The 16,916-nt window shown below is 43.3% G+C and overlaps 2 protein-coding genes and 1 long non-coding RNA gene across 4 annotated transcripts in view; 1 reads left to right on the plus strand and 2 right to left on the minus strand.

Annotated features, from left to right (window-relative positions):
• LOC139636244 (uncharacterized) overlaps positions 1-6,027 on the plus strand; it is a 26,883-nt gene extending 20,856 nt beyond the window's left edge. Inside the window, exons 5-8 of one of the 2 annotated variants that reach the window (XR_011694371.1) lie at positions 2,171-3,497; positions 3,598-3,813; positions 4,434-4,562; positions 5,897-6,027. This is a non-coding gene — a long non-coding RNA (uncharacterized lncRNA). Of the gene's footprint in view, positions 1-2,170; positions 3,814-4,433; positions 4,563-5,896 lie in introns of both variants that reach the window. The other variant, XR_011694372.1, reaches the window with a different exon arrangement.
• On the minus strand, positions 5,151-7,898 carry dand5 (DAN domain family, member 5). The gene is made up of 2 exons (XM_071504109.1): positions 6,563-7,898; positions 5,151-6,207 (listed from the first exon to the last, which is right to left on the minus strand). Exons 1-2 carry the CDS (start codon positions 7,040-7,042, stop codon positions 5,908-5,910), a joined length of 780 nt encoding a protein of 259 aa, XP_071360210.1. The 5' UTR covers positions 7,043-7,898; the 3' UTR covers positions 5,151-5,907.
• A 3,903-nt stretch (positions 7,899-11,801) lies between these two features.
• Positions 11,802-16,514, minus strand: tspan34a (tetraspanin 34a). The gene is made up of 8 exons (XM_071504110.1): positions 16,369-16,514; positions 14,882-14,966; positions 13,945-14,160; positions 13,671-13,745; positions 13,423-13,536; positions 13,013-13,159; positions 12,812-12,904; positions 11,802-12,284 (listed from the first exon to the last, which is right to left on the minus strand). The coding sequence occupies exons 2-8, from the start codon at positions 14,936-14,938 to the stop codon at positions 12,234-12,236; spliced, it is 753 nt and encodes a 250-aa protein (XP_071360211.1). The 5' UTR covers positions 14,939-14,966; positions 16,369-16,514; the 3' UTR covers positions 11,802-12,233.
• Between the last annotated feature and the right edge of the window lie 402 nt (positions 16,515-16,916).

Consider the following 16,916-nt stretch of genomic DNA (forward strand, 5'->3'; position numbering starts at 1 on the left):
ATGCCGGCTCAGCCCAGCTGGGTCAACGCTCTGCACTGCCATGTTGTTTTGGCTTGGCACTCCTTCTCCTACAAACACACACGCATACATGCTCAAGCGCACAAACCGACAAACCAATCCAGTTACCCCGAGCTCGCTCCCTCATTCTCCCTCTCCCTGGTTCATATCTAGACACACACTCACTCACAGGCAAACACACAAGCTCACACCCAAAATGCCAGGGTTTTGGCGAGCGCCGGCCGGGCAGGCGAGGGCCCTGGACTAATGGAAACGCCAAACTCGTTACTCTAACGCTGGGTGACAAGGGCACCTTGGGCTGCAGATGTTCCTGCTGATGACAGATGGAGCCTGGCACTGCCAGGGGACAGTGGGCCAGGCCTGCGCCAGCTCTGTGCCACCTGCACCCCTCCTCTGTACCCCTCCACACAAACTCAAACACACACTCCCTCGCTCTCTCACTTGGCCTATCTCTCTTGAACACTGGCGCACTGCTTCCCCCTTTTTGCCCCCACCTCCTATGTGCATGTCTGTCTCTCTCTCAATCACTCTCCCTCTCTCTCTCTCCCTCTCTCTCACACACACTGGCAGGCTCCTCTTCCTCCTCCACCCACTGCGAGGATGACTGTTTGTGGACAGATATCTGTGACACTGGCATCATGAGTTGGATAAATTGCGTCTGTGTTGGTATTGATCCTTTTAACAGACAGGACAGAAACGAGTGTCACCATCATAATTCAGGAAGAGGAAATGACCATGTTTGGTCATGAATCGTCCACTGCAGCCTCCTGCTGAGCGGCAAAACAAAATGACTTAGCATCGTTCTGTCGCACCTTCATGTCAGTGGTTTCTGATGACTGAGTGCAATCCACAGCCATTTCCACTTCTGAGCAGAAAGTGGATTCCAGATCAGCTAATGCATGATGGAGACTGTGTAATGATACCATTTATCTTCATGGAAGTGGTGACAGGCTCCTGGAGGTGATCGCCGGCCTGGCTCACAGACACAGTCCACCAGGATCATTTGCTCGACACTGTTAGTCGCCAGATTATCAAAGTGTGCTCAGCTGTAATTTTGATGATGGTGGAAATGTGCTTTCAGCTCACCATGAGAATCCATCTTGAACACATCCGTGTTGAAATGTTGGGGAGTGAGTTGGGTGGGTGGGGGGGGGGGGGGGGGGGGGGGGGGGGCACAAAATTAATGTGGCTTATCCTGTGTAAAGTGGTACAGTTAATTTAACACATATTTAATAAACCTCAACTACATTTCTTACTTTTAGCTTCTGATCAAATATCACAGAGAAATAAATAAAAGAACTGAGCCGGACGGACGAACGAGGAGAACAACAGGAGGTGAACCCAGGGTTCAACGCTTTTTTCTCACAGAAAATATGATGAGATTCTGGAAAAGTGTTTGTTCTGCAACGCCAGCTATAAATCCAGGCACATCGTCTGTCAGTCTGGGATTCCAAGTGTTGAAAGAACACCAAGGCACCAGAGATTCATATGTTTGCCGTTTCATGAGTTTTGATAAATCGGACCAGGACCAGTGGCCAAAGCTATGTCTCCAGCTTGGCCCAGTGTGGTCTTTCCCACTGTAGGAATTTGTGGGCTGCGATATTGAGCTATTCTGTGATTAATGCGCGTTTTGACATTGAAATCTTCTAGAGGTCCTGTGAGTGGAAGGCAACAATGTGCTTGATCGTAATCAAAGTTTCCTGAGAGCTTGTGAATCTGTCAGCACAGAAACCACTTAGCAGATTCCAGCGTTGTGTTTGTGGCTGCAGCTTTTTGGAGCCCTTCTCTGTGCTGCGTATGACCGTCTTCCCTGTGCTGCAGCCCCCTCCTCCACACTTTCACCACTCTTGCATCAAGTCTGCATCCCTCCACCCCTCCCCTTGCCCACTTCATCCAAAAACCATGTGTGGCATGTCATTTCAACTCCCTCCACGCTGAAGAAGGGCCCTAACAAAACAAAACAATTATCTCTTCCCTCGTTAGGACCTGGCTCGCATCCCCTCTCCCTCTCTAACTCCCCTCTCTCCTGCCGGACCAGGCCTCCGCTCCCCGTCCGTCTCTGTCTCTGTGACAATAAGTTGGACTGAGGGTCTCTTAAGTGTTTCTGGAGTGGAGCATTTAGCTGATTTTAGACTTCATGTTTCTTTTAAAGGCCTCAGCAGGAGCAGAGGCACATGATGAAGAGGAGGGTGAGGCGCCCAGGAGACGGATGAAGGGAAGGCAGGAGAGCGGACGCAGTGCAGCAGACGATGTAGTGGTGCGAGGTGTGCGGTGATGTGTGCTGGTGAAGAGGAAGGCGAATGGATGGGTTGGCAGAGGGAGGGTGAGCAGGTTTCAGCGCCAGCTCTTAATTACTTTAATTGGAGTCATTAGCTAAGTGAGCATGAGAGACATCACCTGCATGGCATGCAGGACCGCACCTGCCACAGCGACACTGCTATCATCATCATCACACTCCAGCAGAGGGTTTTCTGACAGCTCCACACTCAGACACACTAATGCTGCCACACTGAGGCTGCTATCAGCGCACACACACACACACACACACACACACAGATATGATCACATACATGTTTGTGATCACGGGCTCAGGAATCTGTCTTTGACAAAAGAAATAAAAATAATACAAATGTACAAGTTGTTCCTTTGGACACGTCAGGTAATAACCCAGTTGGTACCAGCTGATGCTTATATGTATTTTGGGGGATTTTTGGTTCAGTTTACTGACAGCATTCTAATACTTTTTTTTGAGTGAAGAAATTTCTACCATAAAATAACTGGTAACTGACAGTGATACCAGAACTTAGGGGGTTTGCACAAGTATAAAAACCTAAGTGACTTCTTTTTTAGACAAAGTCAAAGTTAAGTCTCATGTCTCAAGTCGAGGCTCAGTCTGTGGTTATTTATCTCACTGTGTTAAAAAAAGATCCCCCTCACCTGATGTACCTGGCTGTAAACAGCATGCACTGTCAGAGGGAGGTGACCTGGGGCTGTGCACACACACTTCTAACTCACACAGAGGCGATAATAAGGTGCAGTATATGAAGAGTATGATGCAGGAGGATATGGAGCAACATCCAGGAGCTGATATTTACACAGAAACACACATTTACTTATTTCATTCTAAACTTGTGTCACATAGCAGCAGCAGAGGTCCAGTAGCAGATACTGAAACCACAGCAGGATCTTATCCAATAAAAAACTTTGATGTGGTTCAGATCTGCAGGCTACGCCCTCCTCTGTCCTTCTCAGCACCCAACAGACAGCCTGGCAGCCAGGTGGAGCGGCAGTAGGCTGGCAGGCTTAGCCCGGGGCACCATCTCCAGCAGAGCCAGCTCGGACCAGCTGGTCCAGACTGACACCACAGAGTGAGCGTGTACCACTGTATCAGTGGGGAGGTAAATGTCAGCCGTGGTCCAGATACCCTCACACCTCCGGCCTGACACCTACAGCGGTAAACCTGCACTGCTGGGATTTAGGTGAGAAAACTCTGTCTGGCCTACAGCTTCACAGGTCATCACGTTATTTCAGAAGATGCCTCCTGGCGTACCCGGTCACCGCCCTGATTTATTTCCTCAGAGTGCATGATGCACCCCTGCTCTCTCACATGCTGAGGCCAGATCCAGGAGCCTGATCCACAATCCAGTCTGGTCCAGTCTACCCATGTTTTAGCTCTTGCAGAGCCCCAAGTGGATGAGGACAATCCTGTGGCCTGTCTCCTTCCAGCACCGTTCAGCTAGCTAGCACGGTTCGGTCTGACAAGCTGAGCGAGAGACGCAGCAGATCACACGTGAGGTAAGAGGCATCGAAAAGGCCCAACATGGGGAATATTTGTTTTCTACCTAATTACTGAGGAAACATCGTTAAACCCCTCACATGGTTAATTAACTGTATCTCCTGGTCTAGAAAAACATTTTTCAAAGTAAAATGAAAAATAGGCCTGAAATTCTCCATGTATAATTCAGCGTCCCCTCGATACACCTTGATTGAACTGACATCGTTTGAGCCCCCCCTCCATCATGCACACCTCCCAACTATTTCCACATCTGACAGTTAAAAGGCCTCCACACACAGAGAAAGAGCAGGCAGCTCATTGTGCGTTTTAAAGCGCTAACTAGGCCACTTAGCACCCCGTGACGCTGATCTGATCCCCGAGGCGCTGAACTTGGCAGCGGGCCCTCCTCCTTTCGCTCCTTCCTTTCCCCTCGCCATGGGAACCAGGCCATCCTTAATGACGCAGGAGTGCTCCGCCGGATCCCACAATGCAAAGGGGGCTGACATCTGTCTTGCTAAGTGGTGCACTCTCTTGTGCACCTTGTTTGTTCAATCAACAACTGCCCCCCTCTCCTCCTCCTCCCTTCCCTCCCCCTCCCTCCACCATGCCCATTTTCTTTTTATCTCCCTTTTTTTTCCAGATAAAAAAGACAAAAGAGTGGATGAAGAAGAGCGGTGCAGAGTTTGGAGAGAATCGACAGTGAGATAGTGAGATCATGACTCCACCATCATCACCACACACCGGTGCAGTGGGTAGATTATTACAGACGGTGAGTGAACCACAGTAAAATGACAGAAATCAATGACTAAACAAGGTGCAGGTTTAGTTATTAATTACTCAGATTCTGGCATTTTGCAGACTGTGAGGAGAGAGCAGGATTTGATCTGTGTTAGGATGCTTGTACGAGCCTCCCACCCTCTCCACCGTCTGCACATTTAGAAAAAACAAGTGCCTAATTAAAAGTGGCCCATAATTCTTCACAGTTAAGACCTGGGCAAATATTTGTCCCATCAATCTTGGAAAATATAGCCATCAACCCAAGTTGTTAATCACATGCTAATGGAATCCAAGGGACTCAATGCACCCCCGTAGTGCAATGAACGCTTTCACTTTTTCCAAAGCCCACGTGAATGCAAATGGCCATCTAAGCAGCCATTTTGACAGCATGCCAAGGCAACGTAAAGAGCCCCCTTCTTTATGCTCCTCTGGGAATGTATGTAAGGATGTGTGGGATGAGTTCACTTTACCAGGCCCAGGTGCCAGGATATAAATGAATAATAGGTTTTATGGTCCCTAACTGAAAAAAAGCACATGCACACATAATCACACATGCCCACTCGCTCAAGTGCATCTGTAGTGAATGATGTTCAAATTCCCACAACTACTCTGAAAAGAGATTGGGCATGAGAATAGCTGGTTCCTATACATAATTCAGGGGTCCATGCTGAAACAATTATGTTTGCTTACTGCTAAGTACCCGTGCTCAATAGCTCGTTTGCTCTCTAGTTTGGTGCTTTCAGATGTAAGTGGTACGTGCTAAAAGTCGGCGGGAACACAGCTTTTTAATAAAATATAGGAGCTGACACTTGAACGCTTGAATACGAGAGTGGCTGGAAAAAACAACAAATGCTCTTCATGTTTTTACTTGAGCTTTGCATGCAAAGTAAATTGCACTTGTAAATCTAACAGGGTTGGCAGAAAACTAATTAGCAATGCCAGGCAAAAGGAATGTGGACAAATAAGACATTTTAATGACAATATTACACATCACAATATTTCAGTTTAGATGAATCTAAACACAGTTTTGAACATTTACACATTTACAAGTCCAGTGTGGACGGCGTCTTCTGTGGAAACAGGACACTGCATGACCACAGCTCAGGTCATTTTGTCAACAATCACTGGTGGAATGAGCACCAGAGTGTTTTACTCTGAAAATCACATTCAGACTCAGACACAAACAGAAACACGCAAACAGTATGAAAATATTAAGTATGATATGACAGAGACCAAATGAAAAACTTCCTCCGTCCGTCTATCTCAGCTGTAACTGAATAATCACAGTGTTCAGGAAACAAATGTGAAGTGTTTTTGTCACAACAGCTGTGAAACAGTCACAGCTGCATGGAAGCTGCAGCCTCGACACTCCTGTCCTCACTGCCCGTCTCACACTTACACTCCTCCACCATCATCACCCGCCTCTCCCGGACCTCGGCTCCACAGCGCAGGGGCACAGTAACAGTGTGAGCTTTGGACGGGGCGCAGCGTGAGCAGGGGGCCCGGCGGCGAAGGGCCCCCGTCCCGGCACCCAACCCAGCAAACTCCCCTTCTGACGGGATGAACAGGGAGCTGCACTGACCGAAACACAGCTTGTTGTGCACCGTCACTGTGTCACATCCTTCTGCTGTCACATGCTGGGGGGGGGGGTGACAGAGAAGAACAAGATGAAACCAAACATCACAGCAATATTGTCAGTTTTAATTCACCTCTTAGGGTTTAAAAATCAACACTCTGTGTTTATGATCATCATCACAAGTCCACACTGTCACAGCTAAGAAGAGTGAACAGACACGTCTCCAATTACCACTAAAAAAAATTTAAAAAAATAAACATTTCCTAACTTTGCTATTTTCTATTTGTCTGTGTAACAATCAGTTGTCTTAATAAACTTCTATGTTAATTTTATTTTATGTGTGCACAGAAATTTATTTGTCAAAGAAAGCAAATAAAGTCCTGGCAAAACACATCAGATGAAAATCTCCCTCGTACCTGAGTGAAGGACACTGCAGCGCAGGTCTGTGTGGCGTCCTTCAGGCCGACCGGCAGGGACACGGTCCTGTCTCCTTTACCAATGGCTCTCTGCCACATCTGCAGACCTTGTCTCTTCTTCAGTTCCACTTCCGTAGGGCTTTTAGGGTGCAGGTGGTGCAGTGGACTCACAGGGGCCTTGGAGGCTGGGGCCACACCTGGGCGCCCCCGAGACAAGAAGGCAGGGAAGGGCAATCTGGGGCTGAGGGAGGGGGCTCTTCTTGGGGTCAGTCCCCTTCTGAGGAACCCTGACTGGACCAGGGCGTGAGGGTCCAGCTGCACAACCTTGACGATTCCTCGCAAATGTTCATCAGGTCCACTGCCAGATGATTCAAACTCAACCCCGGACCCTTTCAAAGAGTTGACCAAAGTGTTGTGAGGAAATGTAAAAGCGACAACTGTCCAACTCGACAAAAAGATGAGGCTGAGGAGGAGAGCCATACTCTGACACCAAGAGGTTGATTTAGAGAAACAGAAACTCGGCAATAAATTTCAAAAACGGACAAAAACAACATAAATAGAGCAACAGTTGTCTGGTGGTGTGGTCCAAGGTTCCAAATGGCAACCTTGCTGTCAGTCACTGCCAGTGTGATGCAGGGAGTCTTTTATAGAGGTAGTTGCCAGTTCTCACCTGTTGTTCGACGCAGAGAAGGTGTCGCAATTCCCACACCAGACCAGACATCACACCAAGCTTAAAACTCCATGTCGTGGATGGTTGCCAGACTGAGGGGATTTCAGTTTCAAGGTGAGCACTAAAAACACGGTCATAAAAAATAACACCTGAAGGGGTCTCTCTGAAGGTTGATTCCACGGACACGTACCAGTTTTTGCTATTAGTTTCAGCTATTTAGATAAAAAATAGATGAAAATCCACAGTTAGATGGGAAATTCAGCAGCTCCTGTATCTGGACACTACAGGAGGAATAAAATCCTTTACTCCAAAAGTCAGTTCTTCATTTGTTACTTTCATGGCTGTGGTGGAAAGTGTTGCAACAGCTGCAAATATTATTTTTATTGGTATTATTTAGCATCTTGTAGATTATTTAAAATTTCAGCACCATCATATATTGACAGATGGAATTTGTCTAAAAAAAACAAAACACAAAAACCAGACATAACTGAAGATAAATGCCACACACTCCTTCACTGAACCCGCAGATCAGACTGAAAAACAGCAGAAATAAACTGTCTGCTCTGAAAACACCTGCTACACACAAGTGTAGTTAAAATGCCATTTAGTCAACAAGCCCTTCATTTTAAGTAGGTCTTCCTGTAACCTTTGGCTATAAAGCAATAATGAGTTTATGTTCCCTGTGTAATCAAGCTGTCTCCTGCCCATTTATTCCCACGAGCAGCTTCCCAGCCGCTCCCTTCTCGTCCCATCATTACACCATTAGACTTCAGTGCGCTCTGTCACCCGTGACCTGATCACACGCTGCCTCTTCATGGCCTGACTTGCTGACAGTGTTTTATTGAAGAGGGTGTTTGGCTTTCTCATAGCAACATGGGTATTAAGCGGCACTTTAACTTATTCCCCCTTTTTTAACGTCTGTTTCTCTTCCACTACTAAACATCATGGTCCAGAGAGATGCAAGAAAGAGAAGGCGAAATAACACATGTTTTAATCCAACCAACACCAACCTACAGCAGCTTCCAACGATACTGAGCGATTGTAACATCAGTGGGTCATGTGGAACGTGTCAGGGTGTTTTCAGTGTTACTGTGGAAAAGAAATTCACATTCTGCAGCTGCAGAATAAACGTTTTCCACAAGAGGGCAGAGTTTACAAAGTGTTGTCTCTGCTCTCACCCCTGCTCCCTCACTACCAGTGCAGAAAGGCCTGTTCTCCTCAACCAATGAACTGTGGATGACCATTTAGAAACTGTTTGTGTTGTTGCATTGCCACCTTGTTTCTCTCTCTCTCTCTCTCTCTCTCTCTCTCTCTCTCTCTCTCACACACACACACACACACACACACACACACACACAGGACGGGTTTGCTGACTCTCAACAGAAGACTTGTTAAATAATTGAGAGGAAAAGATTTGGATGAACTAATGACACTGCTGCAGCCGCTCACTGGGGTTAAACTGAGTTTAATGTGGCAGTTGTGGAGGCACAGAAAATGATGATGAATCATATTTACAGAGAGAAAGAACTCGGTTTAGGAACAGTTTCATCAGTCATGTCCTCTGTGACAAACTGGAAACAGGACAAACACTTTCTTTCTATGAGGATTATTGTTTTGCACAACTTCCTGCATCTACAGCTGATGTAGCCAAAAGGAAGAATGTCAATAAAACCAAATTAAATGATGTGGGTTAGTATATGAGTAACTGCTTAGGGAACTACAGTGTATTGCTCTGTGTCCTGGTTCTTGGGTTCAGTCTTCTGAAGGAAGTGACCCATGACCCATGCTGCTCTTTCCTCTTGTAAAATACTGTTTGAAAAAAATTCTGATAAAACATAAATTTCACATTTGTGCAACTAAGTATGAACTCTCTCTCACTCTCTCTATTCTCCTCTCACCCCCCCCCCTCCCCCCCCCTTTTCTCCTCGTAAACCCAACCGGTCGAGGCAGACCCCCCCCACCCTGAGCCCGGTGTTCTGTTGGAGGTTTCTTCCTGTTAAAAGGGAGTTTTTCCTCCCCCCTGTCACCGAGCGCTGCTCTTTGTGGGAACTGTTGGGTTTTCTCTGTAACAAAGTGAGGTCTGACCTGACCCTGTAAAGAGCCTTGAGATAATGTAGATTAGGATTTGGCGCTATACAAATAAAACTGAATTGAATTGAATTGAGTTGAACAATAATGATTATACAAGAAGGTATAAAATAGTGCAACAGTCATTCATTCGTAAACAATATACGGCTGCTGACAGAGCATGTGCTGGGAGAACCTGCCTCTTCAGCAATAAGCACACATTACACGTCACTAACTGAACTAAACCCTACTAAACACACACACACACACACACACACACTGTAAGTTGTCCTGTGTAATGCCAATTGTCTCAAAATGTATCAGCAGCCATTAACCTGTTGAATGTCATTTACTCACATGGATAAAGTAAAGTAAAGCAGCTCTGACCTTAAGGCTAAACCATATCAAACACTTCAACTTTTCCATTACCCCGAGCAATTCAATAGCTGTTCATTAATAGTATTTGTCAGCTCCATCTCCTGCCCCACACTTGCAGCAGTCCAATAACTATCCAAAGACACAGTCTGTTGGGGGATTTGGTGGAAAAATAAAATCACTTGTCTACTCTCACCCAGCATGTGTAGATAAAATATCTGGACCCAAGACAGACTGATCCATTAACAAAACTTCTTATGAGTTTAAAAATCACTCTTGACTATAGTCCTGCCTTTAAATTCACACATTCACAAATACACCTGTATTTAATGATGTTTCGGGCCTTGGAAGCAGCTGATATAAGCTGCAAATACGACACTGATAAACTGAATACGCGTTATTCAGCAGTCATCAGCATTCATTTGTTTCCTTGTTATTATTTATGCAAAAATAATAACCAAGACAGCGTTGGGTAAATTAAAAAGCGAGGGATCATGGGAGTTGTTGTCTTTATCACTTCCCCCGGTTTGCATTTGTTCATGAGGTGTTTACGTCCGTGTTTCACCGACGCTTTACGGCGACACAGGAGTTCAGACTCTAACTAACTAACTAACTAACTAACTGCTAGTTTATGAACCAGACTTGCGGGAGGTTTTAACCAGCAGCCGAATTATCCGCAGAGGTGTGTGACAAACCGACCGCAGAAACACCACAGAGCTGTGTGACGCTGAAAACCAGTGATCCGCCGACGCTTCTGCGCGGACACGTTTTGGAATGGCTGGAAACTGAGACTCCTCACCTTTGTTTCAGTGATAACTTCTGAGCCAGACGTTCGGGATGTTTTTACAGACACAGCATGTAGCTGCTAATCCACCAAGCAGGCAGGTCACCGGATGTCTTTCCCTTCTCTCCGTCAGTCCTTGCTGGTTTTCCCGGCAGCGATCAGCAGGTGTCCTCCTCTCTGCCTCACACGGACCAAAACATCAAACCAAGCAGTTTCAGTTAGAAACCAGAGATTGGCCAACGCTCTCCAGCGGACGCGGGACGCCTCAGAGCTGAAGCAGGGATGGGACCTGAGCTGCCTAACATTTGCCTGACAGTTTTCTCTGATAATTTAAATCCAGGATAAAAGTCACTTTTTAAGCTTGTGGCAAACAACCACAAGGCTTTTAAATTTTTTTATTATTATTATTATTTTTTAATCTTTATTGACCAACATGCAGGGGCTGTAACATCATTGACACACCTTACCGTAATTAAAATTTGTATTTGTCTCATTTGGGAATTGCTAGAAACATTTGAGATAAGTACATAACTCAGAAAAATATATAACATAGGTGGAGTCATTTTTAAACATTTGAATGTGGAAAAGTTACATATTATAACTTGGATAACTAGAATGTATGTCTTCAATTCACTCTTCCTTTTACCTCTGTTTTTGGTCTCCACTAGCTCTTGACAATAATTTGAACCTACTGGTGTTGGTCATGTGGTTAATTGTGAGTATAAAAACAGTGATTATAGCAGGTTTAAGACACAACTGTCTATAACATCATAGGTTCTATATTAAGGATGAACCAGAATTAAGATATTTGGCAAAGCAAAAATCATTTGCACACGTTTTTACTACTTCTGAATGTTTTAAGTCCCTGAGGAAAGTAGATACAAACCACAGAAAATTCATTCTAACTCTTTGACTAAATACTGTCCATTTTCCAAAGTATGATGCGGTTTGTTGAAGGTGGAACGCCCTCCTTTCAATCAGCCGCTTGGGACTTGCCGTTAATATAAAATTAATATGATTGGGGTGAGAGTTAAAGGACTTTAATTGTTTTTTTCCAGTGGTGTCATAACCTTTGATTGTTGTGCTCTTATCTCAGTAATAATGATAACTGCTTCTGTCTGGGATCAGATAAATCCAGTAGCAGTCATGGAAAATTTCTGACTTGAATGAAATGAACTTTGTCTATAGTGATCATGGTGTTATATATATACAAGCCTACAGCTTAAATTCTCATATATATTTCGCTTTAATTATTATTTTTTTCTACCTGTTTTGCTCAGTCTAGAGTCTTTTTTATGTGGAAAATAAAATAACTATTGTAACAAAAAGAAAACCATAATCAATTTGTTGATAATTGTAAAAGTCAAGATTGTGACATTTATTATTTATATATGATCAAACATACAAAAATACATTTATCCTATTATTTCAGTGAATGTGTGGGACAGAAACAACTGACACAACTTGAGCATCATTACATATTACTGGACATATGTTTCAGCACATACAAAATCAGTTGAAAACAGCCTTTCTTAAAACATAAATAAATTACAGTATAAGTTCAGATACAGATACGTTCCAATACAGTTTTGAAACAAAGAACAGTAACTTCAGTGACTATCTCGTCATCTTTGGTTTTAATGCTCTACATGCCAATAACGCATGCCTCAGGTCATCTGTCTGTTTTAAATCAAAGAAAAGGAAAATAAACTTTACACAAAGTAAAATTTCTCCACTAATTACAATCATGTCATCTCATCTCAAACGGGACGTCGTCACTTGCCAGCCTTCTTGTAGAGAACCATCGAAACCACCATGGCAGCAATCTGTAAAGACAACAGGTCATCAGCAGTTCATCTAAACACAGTGTATAATGGAGCTGAGACACAGGTTACAGACTCCACATTATGAAGTATATTTAAACTTAAACAAGTTAACCTGAAAATCACGAGGAGCAGAACCTGAGTAGTAAGTTAGTGATGAAGTTTGAAGCTGTGACAATAAAAATCAACAGAATAAAACTCCTCAGCCTCATATATATATATATATATATATATATACAGTACACAGCTGTTGCTCCCCTGAGTCGGCCCCCCATGATGTGAGCTGTAGCTAGCCTTTACCCATTGCCTGCATGTTAGGCATTCAGGGAACATCTGTAAATTGTTGTCCTCATACTAGTGTCATTAATATGTATATGAAGATAAGAAAAGTGACCTTTGAGACCATATGAGAGAAACGATAGAACAAGTGACAGTCTGGACAGACATCCATCTTCCTCTCTATCAAAGTAACTGTGGGGAACACACAACTCTTCTGGACTGATGTAAGTAACCTGGGCTGTTTTCTGTACCTCAAGAGCAGCAATTCCTAGAGCCACAGCTGCAACGATCACAGCGTTGTCCTCGATCAGCTGCAGCAGCTTGTTAAAGCAGCCTTCAACCCTCTGGAAGAGAAACAACAGGTTTTAGCAGAGACTGTTGCACTTCATCACAATTAATGGTTTTGTTGTTAACGTGCATGAAGTTAAACCAAAAGTAACTTGGTCTCGTACCGAAATATGTGCTGCGGCTGCATTACATGGACCCGAGCCGGTGATGGTTGCATTGCAACACATGGTTGGATAAACATTTCCTCCATGGCCAGTGTTAAAAGGTGAGCCTTCAAAGTCTGTGTAGTTCTTGAATCCACAGCACTTGAACTAGAAGGAAACCACAAAGTGTTAAAGTGTTATAGTGTGGACAGAGGAGCGGGCAGCTCAATTATAGAAAGGAAAAATTAAAGATCATTAGTTTGTTGCATTTTTACACATCCCAGTAACTTGGTAAAGACAGTACAAGAAATCAAAGGTGTACACTCAGAGATGACTTTACTTTCATCTCAAAAGTTGGATCACATCATTGCCTGTGACCTCAGAGATGTTTTTATCTAAGGATGAAAGAGTTCACTCAAATAATACAGTACCTCCTCCATGGTGGCGTTCCAGAGTGAGGTCAGACCAGCATCATCTTCGTTGCCGTATTGTTTTTGAATGCTTGATTTAACTCCTGCCTCCAGCTCACCGAGAAGATCTTCAGCCTAAGAAGGACAGATAGACGATAGCACATCATCATATTGTCGACTTTTTATCAAAGTCTCTCAGCTGTTTTTTTCCAAGTTTCTAAACCTGACCACTTGCAGTTGTTGCCAAGAAGCTTTTGAAAGTCACTTACCAAACCCTGGAAGACAAGCAGCACCACAGCTCCTGCAACCTCGACGAGGAAGATAATCAGCACAATACTGAAGAACTGAGGGGGGAGGAAATGATAAATACATTTCACTGTAAACCAGAATTTACTGTTTCTGTCCAGCTCGGCTCTAATGTAGCTCTCTGTGCTTTTGAGATACAAATTAAAATTCATTGCTATTTCAACAGCAGGAGATTTATGTCCCTTTGGTCAGACCTCACACTAAGTCTTTAGCTTTGACCCATCAAACATCGCTCACCGTCAGCAGCATGCACTTGTTCTCCCTGACAGCTCCGCAGCAGCCCAGGAAGCCAATAACCAGCAGCACACCCCCCATTGCCATGAGCAGGTAGCTCACGTTGACTAGCTGGGATATCTCAGGTGGTGCATTGTCCACATCCTCCAGTAGACCCAGTAGAGAACCGCTGTCCACCTTCACCCAGATTCCCACACCCAGGATGGCTGCACCTGCCACCTGCATGACGGGAGGCAGAGAAATTGTACGGTCGGGGTGTTTTTAACAATCACACAATAACAATGTTCGGGTTTTTGTTTAGTTAAAAATACTTGTTCTGTGCTGAGAGCTTAAACCAGAGAAATGAGAGTTATTTATAAGACATAATATTAATTAAATAATGGGCTTTTACATTTCAACAAAATAAATAAATTTAAGAAAGTGAATTTATTCACTTTCTTGCTGAGTGTTGATGCCACTCACATGTACCTGGTAAATATAGTCATTCAACATCATTTCATTACATTTAACCTGTTGAAGCGGGTTCTGTAGTGGAAGCCAGTTTGTCTGAGAATATGAACAGTTCACCTCATGCTGGAGTTTTTCAGAGAGGATTTTGCCAGGTGCTTTCCAGAGCTGGGCTAACAGTTCCCTCCTGTTTCCAGTCTCTGTGCTAAGCTAAGCTAACAGTCTCCCGGCTCTAGGTTTATATTTAACTGACACATATGAAAGTGGTAATAAATCCTCTCATCCAGGTTTCAGCATAAAAACATCCAAGTGTATTTCTGAACATGTCAGACGTTTCCTTTAAGCTATCACTGAACATAGGAAGTACACAGCTACAGTTTTCCAGATTTAGCTGTAAAAGAATATTGTACAAAGCTCGGGGAACCAGCCTTTGCACTAACACATGAAATCGAGTTTGACAGTAGAAGCAGAAGATTTTCTTTTTTTAACTTACGAAGATGCCGCCATTGAAGATAAACATCATAATTTTGAGAAAGCCGGAGCAACACATCTTGGCTTATTTTTCTTTCTTCTTCACACTGTTAAAAAAAGAGAAGAAAAAAGTGCATTAGTTCAGATAAAATCCAATCAAATGTTTACTACCTCATTTACTGCTCAGGTGATTTGGACAATTTTACATTTTACCTCTCACAGGAAAATCAATGGTATGGAGCTGACTTAGAGCACAAGCACCAACATGGGTCAAATGGCATTTGCTTTGGTTACACATTAACTTCAGGACTGGCAGGAAACAGACAAAGTCTCTATCTTCCTCACATCAGTTTTCATACAGGGTTTCGGTTGAAGTGTGAAATAAGCTGCATATTCACATCCTCTCTTTATTTTTAATTGAATTTGCCCACATATTATTTAAAGAACAGGCAAGCACACATTTGAATCACACTGTTTGCAGGTTTGTCCTTCCACTGAGGCTACATGTGGTGCAGGGGAGAAGAATTCACTTCCTCCAGCTGTGAACTTTTGTCCCCTTCACTGTAAAGCAGTTTTATCAGACTGTGGTAATCTTTATCAATATTACCTTAAATATTATTACCCACACCTACATCAGCAGAGAATAAAACTGTCTGTCCGGTCCTTTGCCATTAAATCTATGCAATACAGGTTAAAAGGTGTAATGTAACTAACTCCACTGATGAGTTCATGATTAATGGTGACGGTATCTTATGAGCTTACTGGTTGTCAGACTACAAGAACCATAAAACACACACACACACGCACGCACGCACGCACGCACACACACACACACACACACCCTTGTTCCCAACCTTGTGTAATGTTTCCATCTGCTCTCTCTATCAGTGAAGTGAGATCAGCTTTATAATTACTGATCTCTTCTTCCTTATTGCAGCTTTGACGATAACAGACAGTACGAACTTGGCAACTGTTACCTTGTTTCCAAGAGGCAATAAAATGTTCCAATAACACCAGTAAAATCACCTGTTTTTATCTGCATGTTTGATTACAGCCTTGAGGCAGCAAAACAGGAAAAATAAGTTTTTAATGCAACTTCAAGAGAGTCAGAGAAAATCTGAAGGTTCCTACATCAGCTGTAAAAACTAGTTTCCAGTTCAGTTTTGTGTATAACTGGACTGAGAACTGTCAGTTAGTACTAATACTGTAGTATTACTAACAAAATGCCTGAGACAACCATGACCTCACTTTGAAAGATAAATCTTTGATTACAAAATAAATATAAATGAAACTACAAAATAGGTTTTAAATCACATTCCTGGTGGTTTAGCCTCAACAATAAAACCAGTTACCTGTTTTAAAACGTCCTGGATACTGGATCAGGTTTTATGCTTATTTGCTGTAATTTGCTTTTAGGTGTATTTAGATAAGAATTAAAGGGTTTTGGTTGTTCAGTACATATAGTTGGATATTTTAATTCAAAAGTGTGAAGAAGAATGAAGCTCGTACCTGAACTGAACTGATGTCCGTCTGCCCGCTGAGCTCTGATCAGTGAGGAGTGTCTGCTCAACGAGGCCCTTTATCTTCTCACAGGTAGCTCTCTCCCTCCCTCTCTCTCTCTCTCGCTCTCTCACACACTCACACACACACACACACACAGGGGAAGAGCAAGTTCATACCCTGTACGTCACTGACATTTCCTGGTGACCAAAGTCCCTTCAAAAATAGAAACTTTTATCACCTGAAATTTTTTACGACCAAGTCAAAGTCAAAATAAAATCTTGATGTTCATTAGTGATTTGTCGCATTAACACAATAAACAGCACTATTTCAAAAAGGGGCTAATCAGAGAAATTAAATAATCTAATATTGAGCATAAACACAAACCTAATGAATGTTTTATTTTCTAATAAATGAAAAGAAAAAACACTTTTGGGATAAAATGTATTGATTACATTTTATGGTGATTAATTACTGATGCGAACACTGAGTGAAAACTTCTGGAAACCTATCAAACTTTTCCTAATGTTCAAAAGTGTTGTTTAATACAGAAAAAT

This window comes from Trachinotus anak, unplaced genomic scaffold (assembly GCF_046630095.1).
Source record: "Trachinotus anak isolate AG129_WGS33_773 ecotype Australia unplaced genomic scaffold, CSIRO_AGI_Tana_v1 ptg000019l, whole genome shotgun sequence".
Lineage (NCBI taxonomy): Eukaryota > Metazoa > Chordata > Actinopteri > Carangiformes > Carangidae > Trachinotus > Trachinotus anak.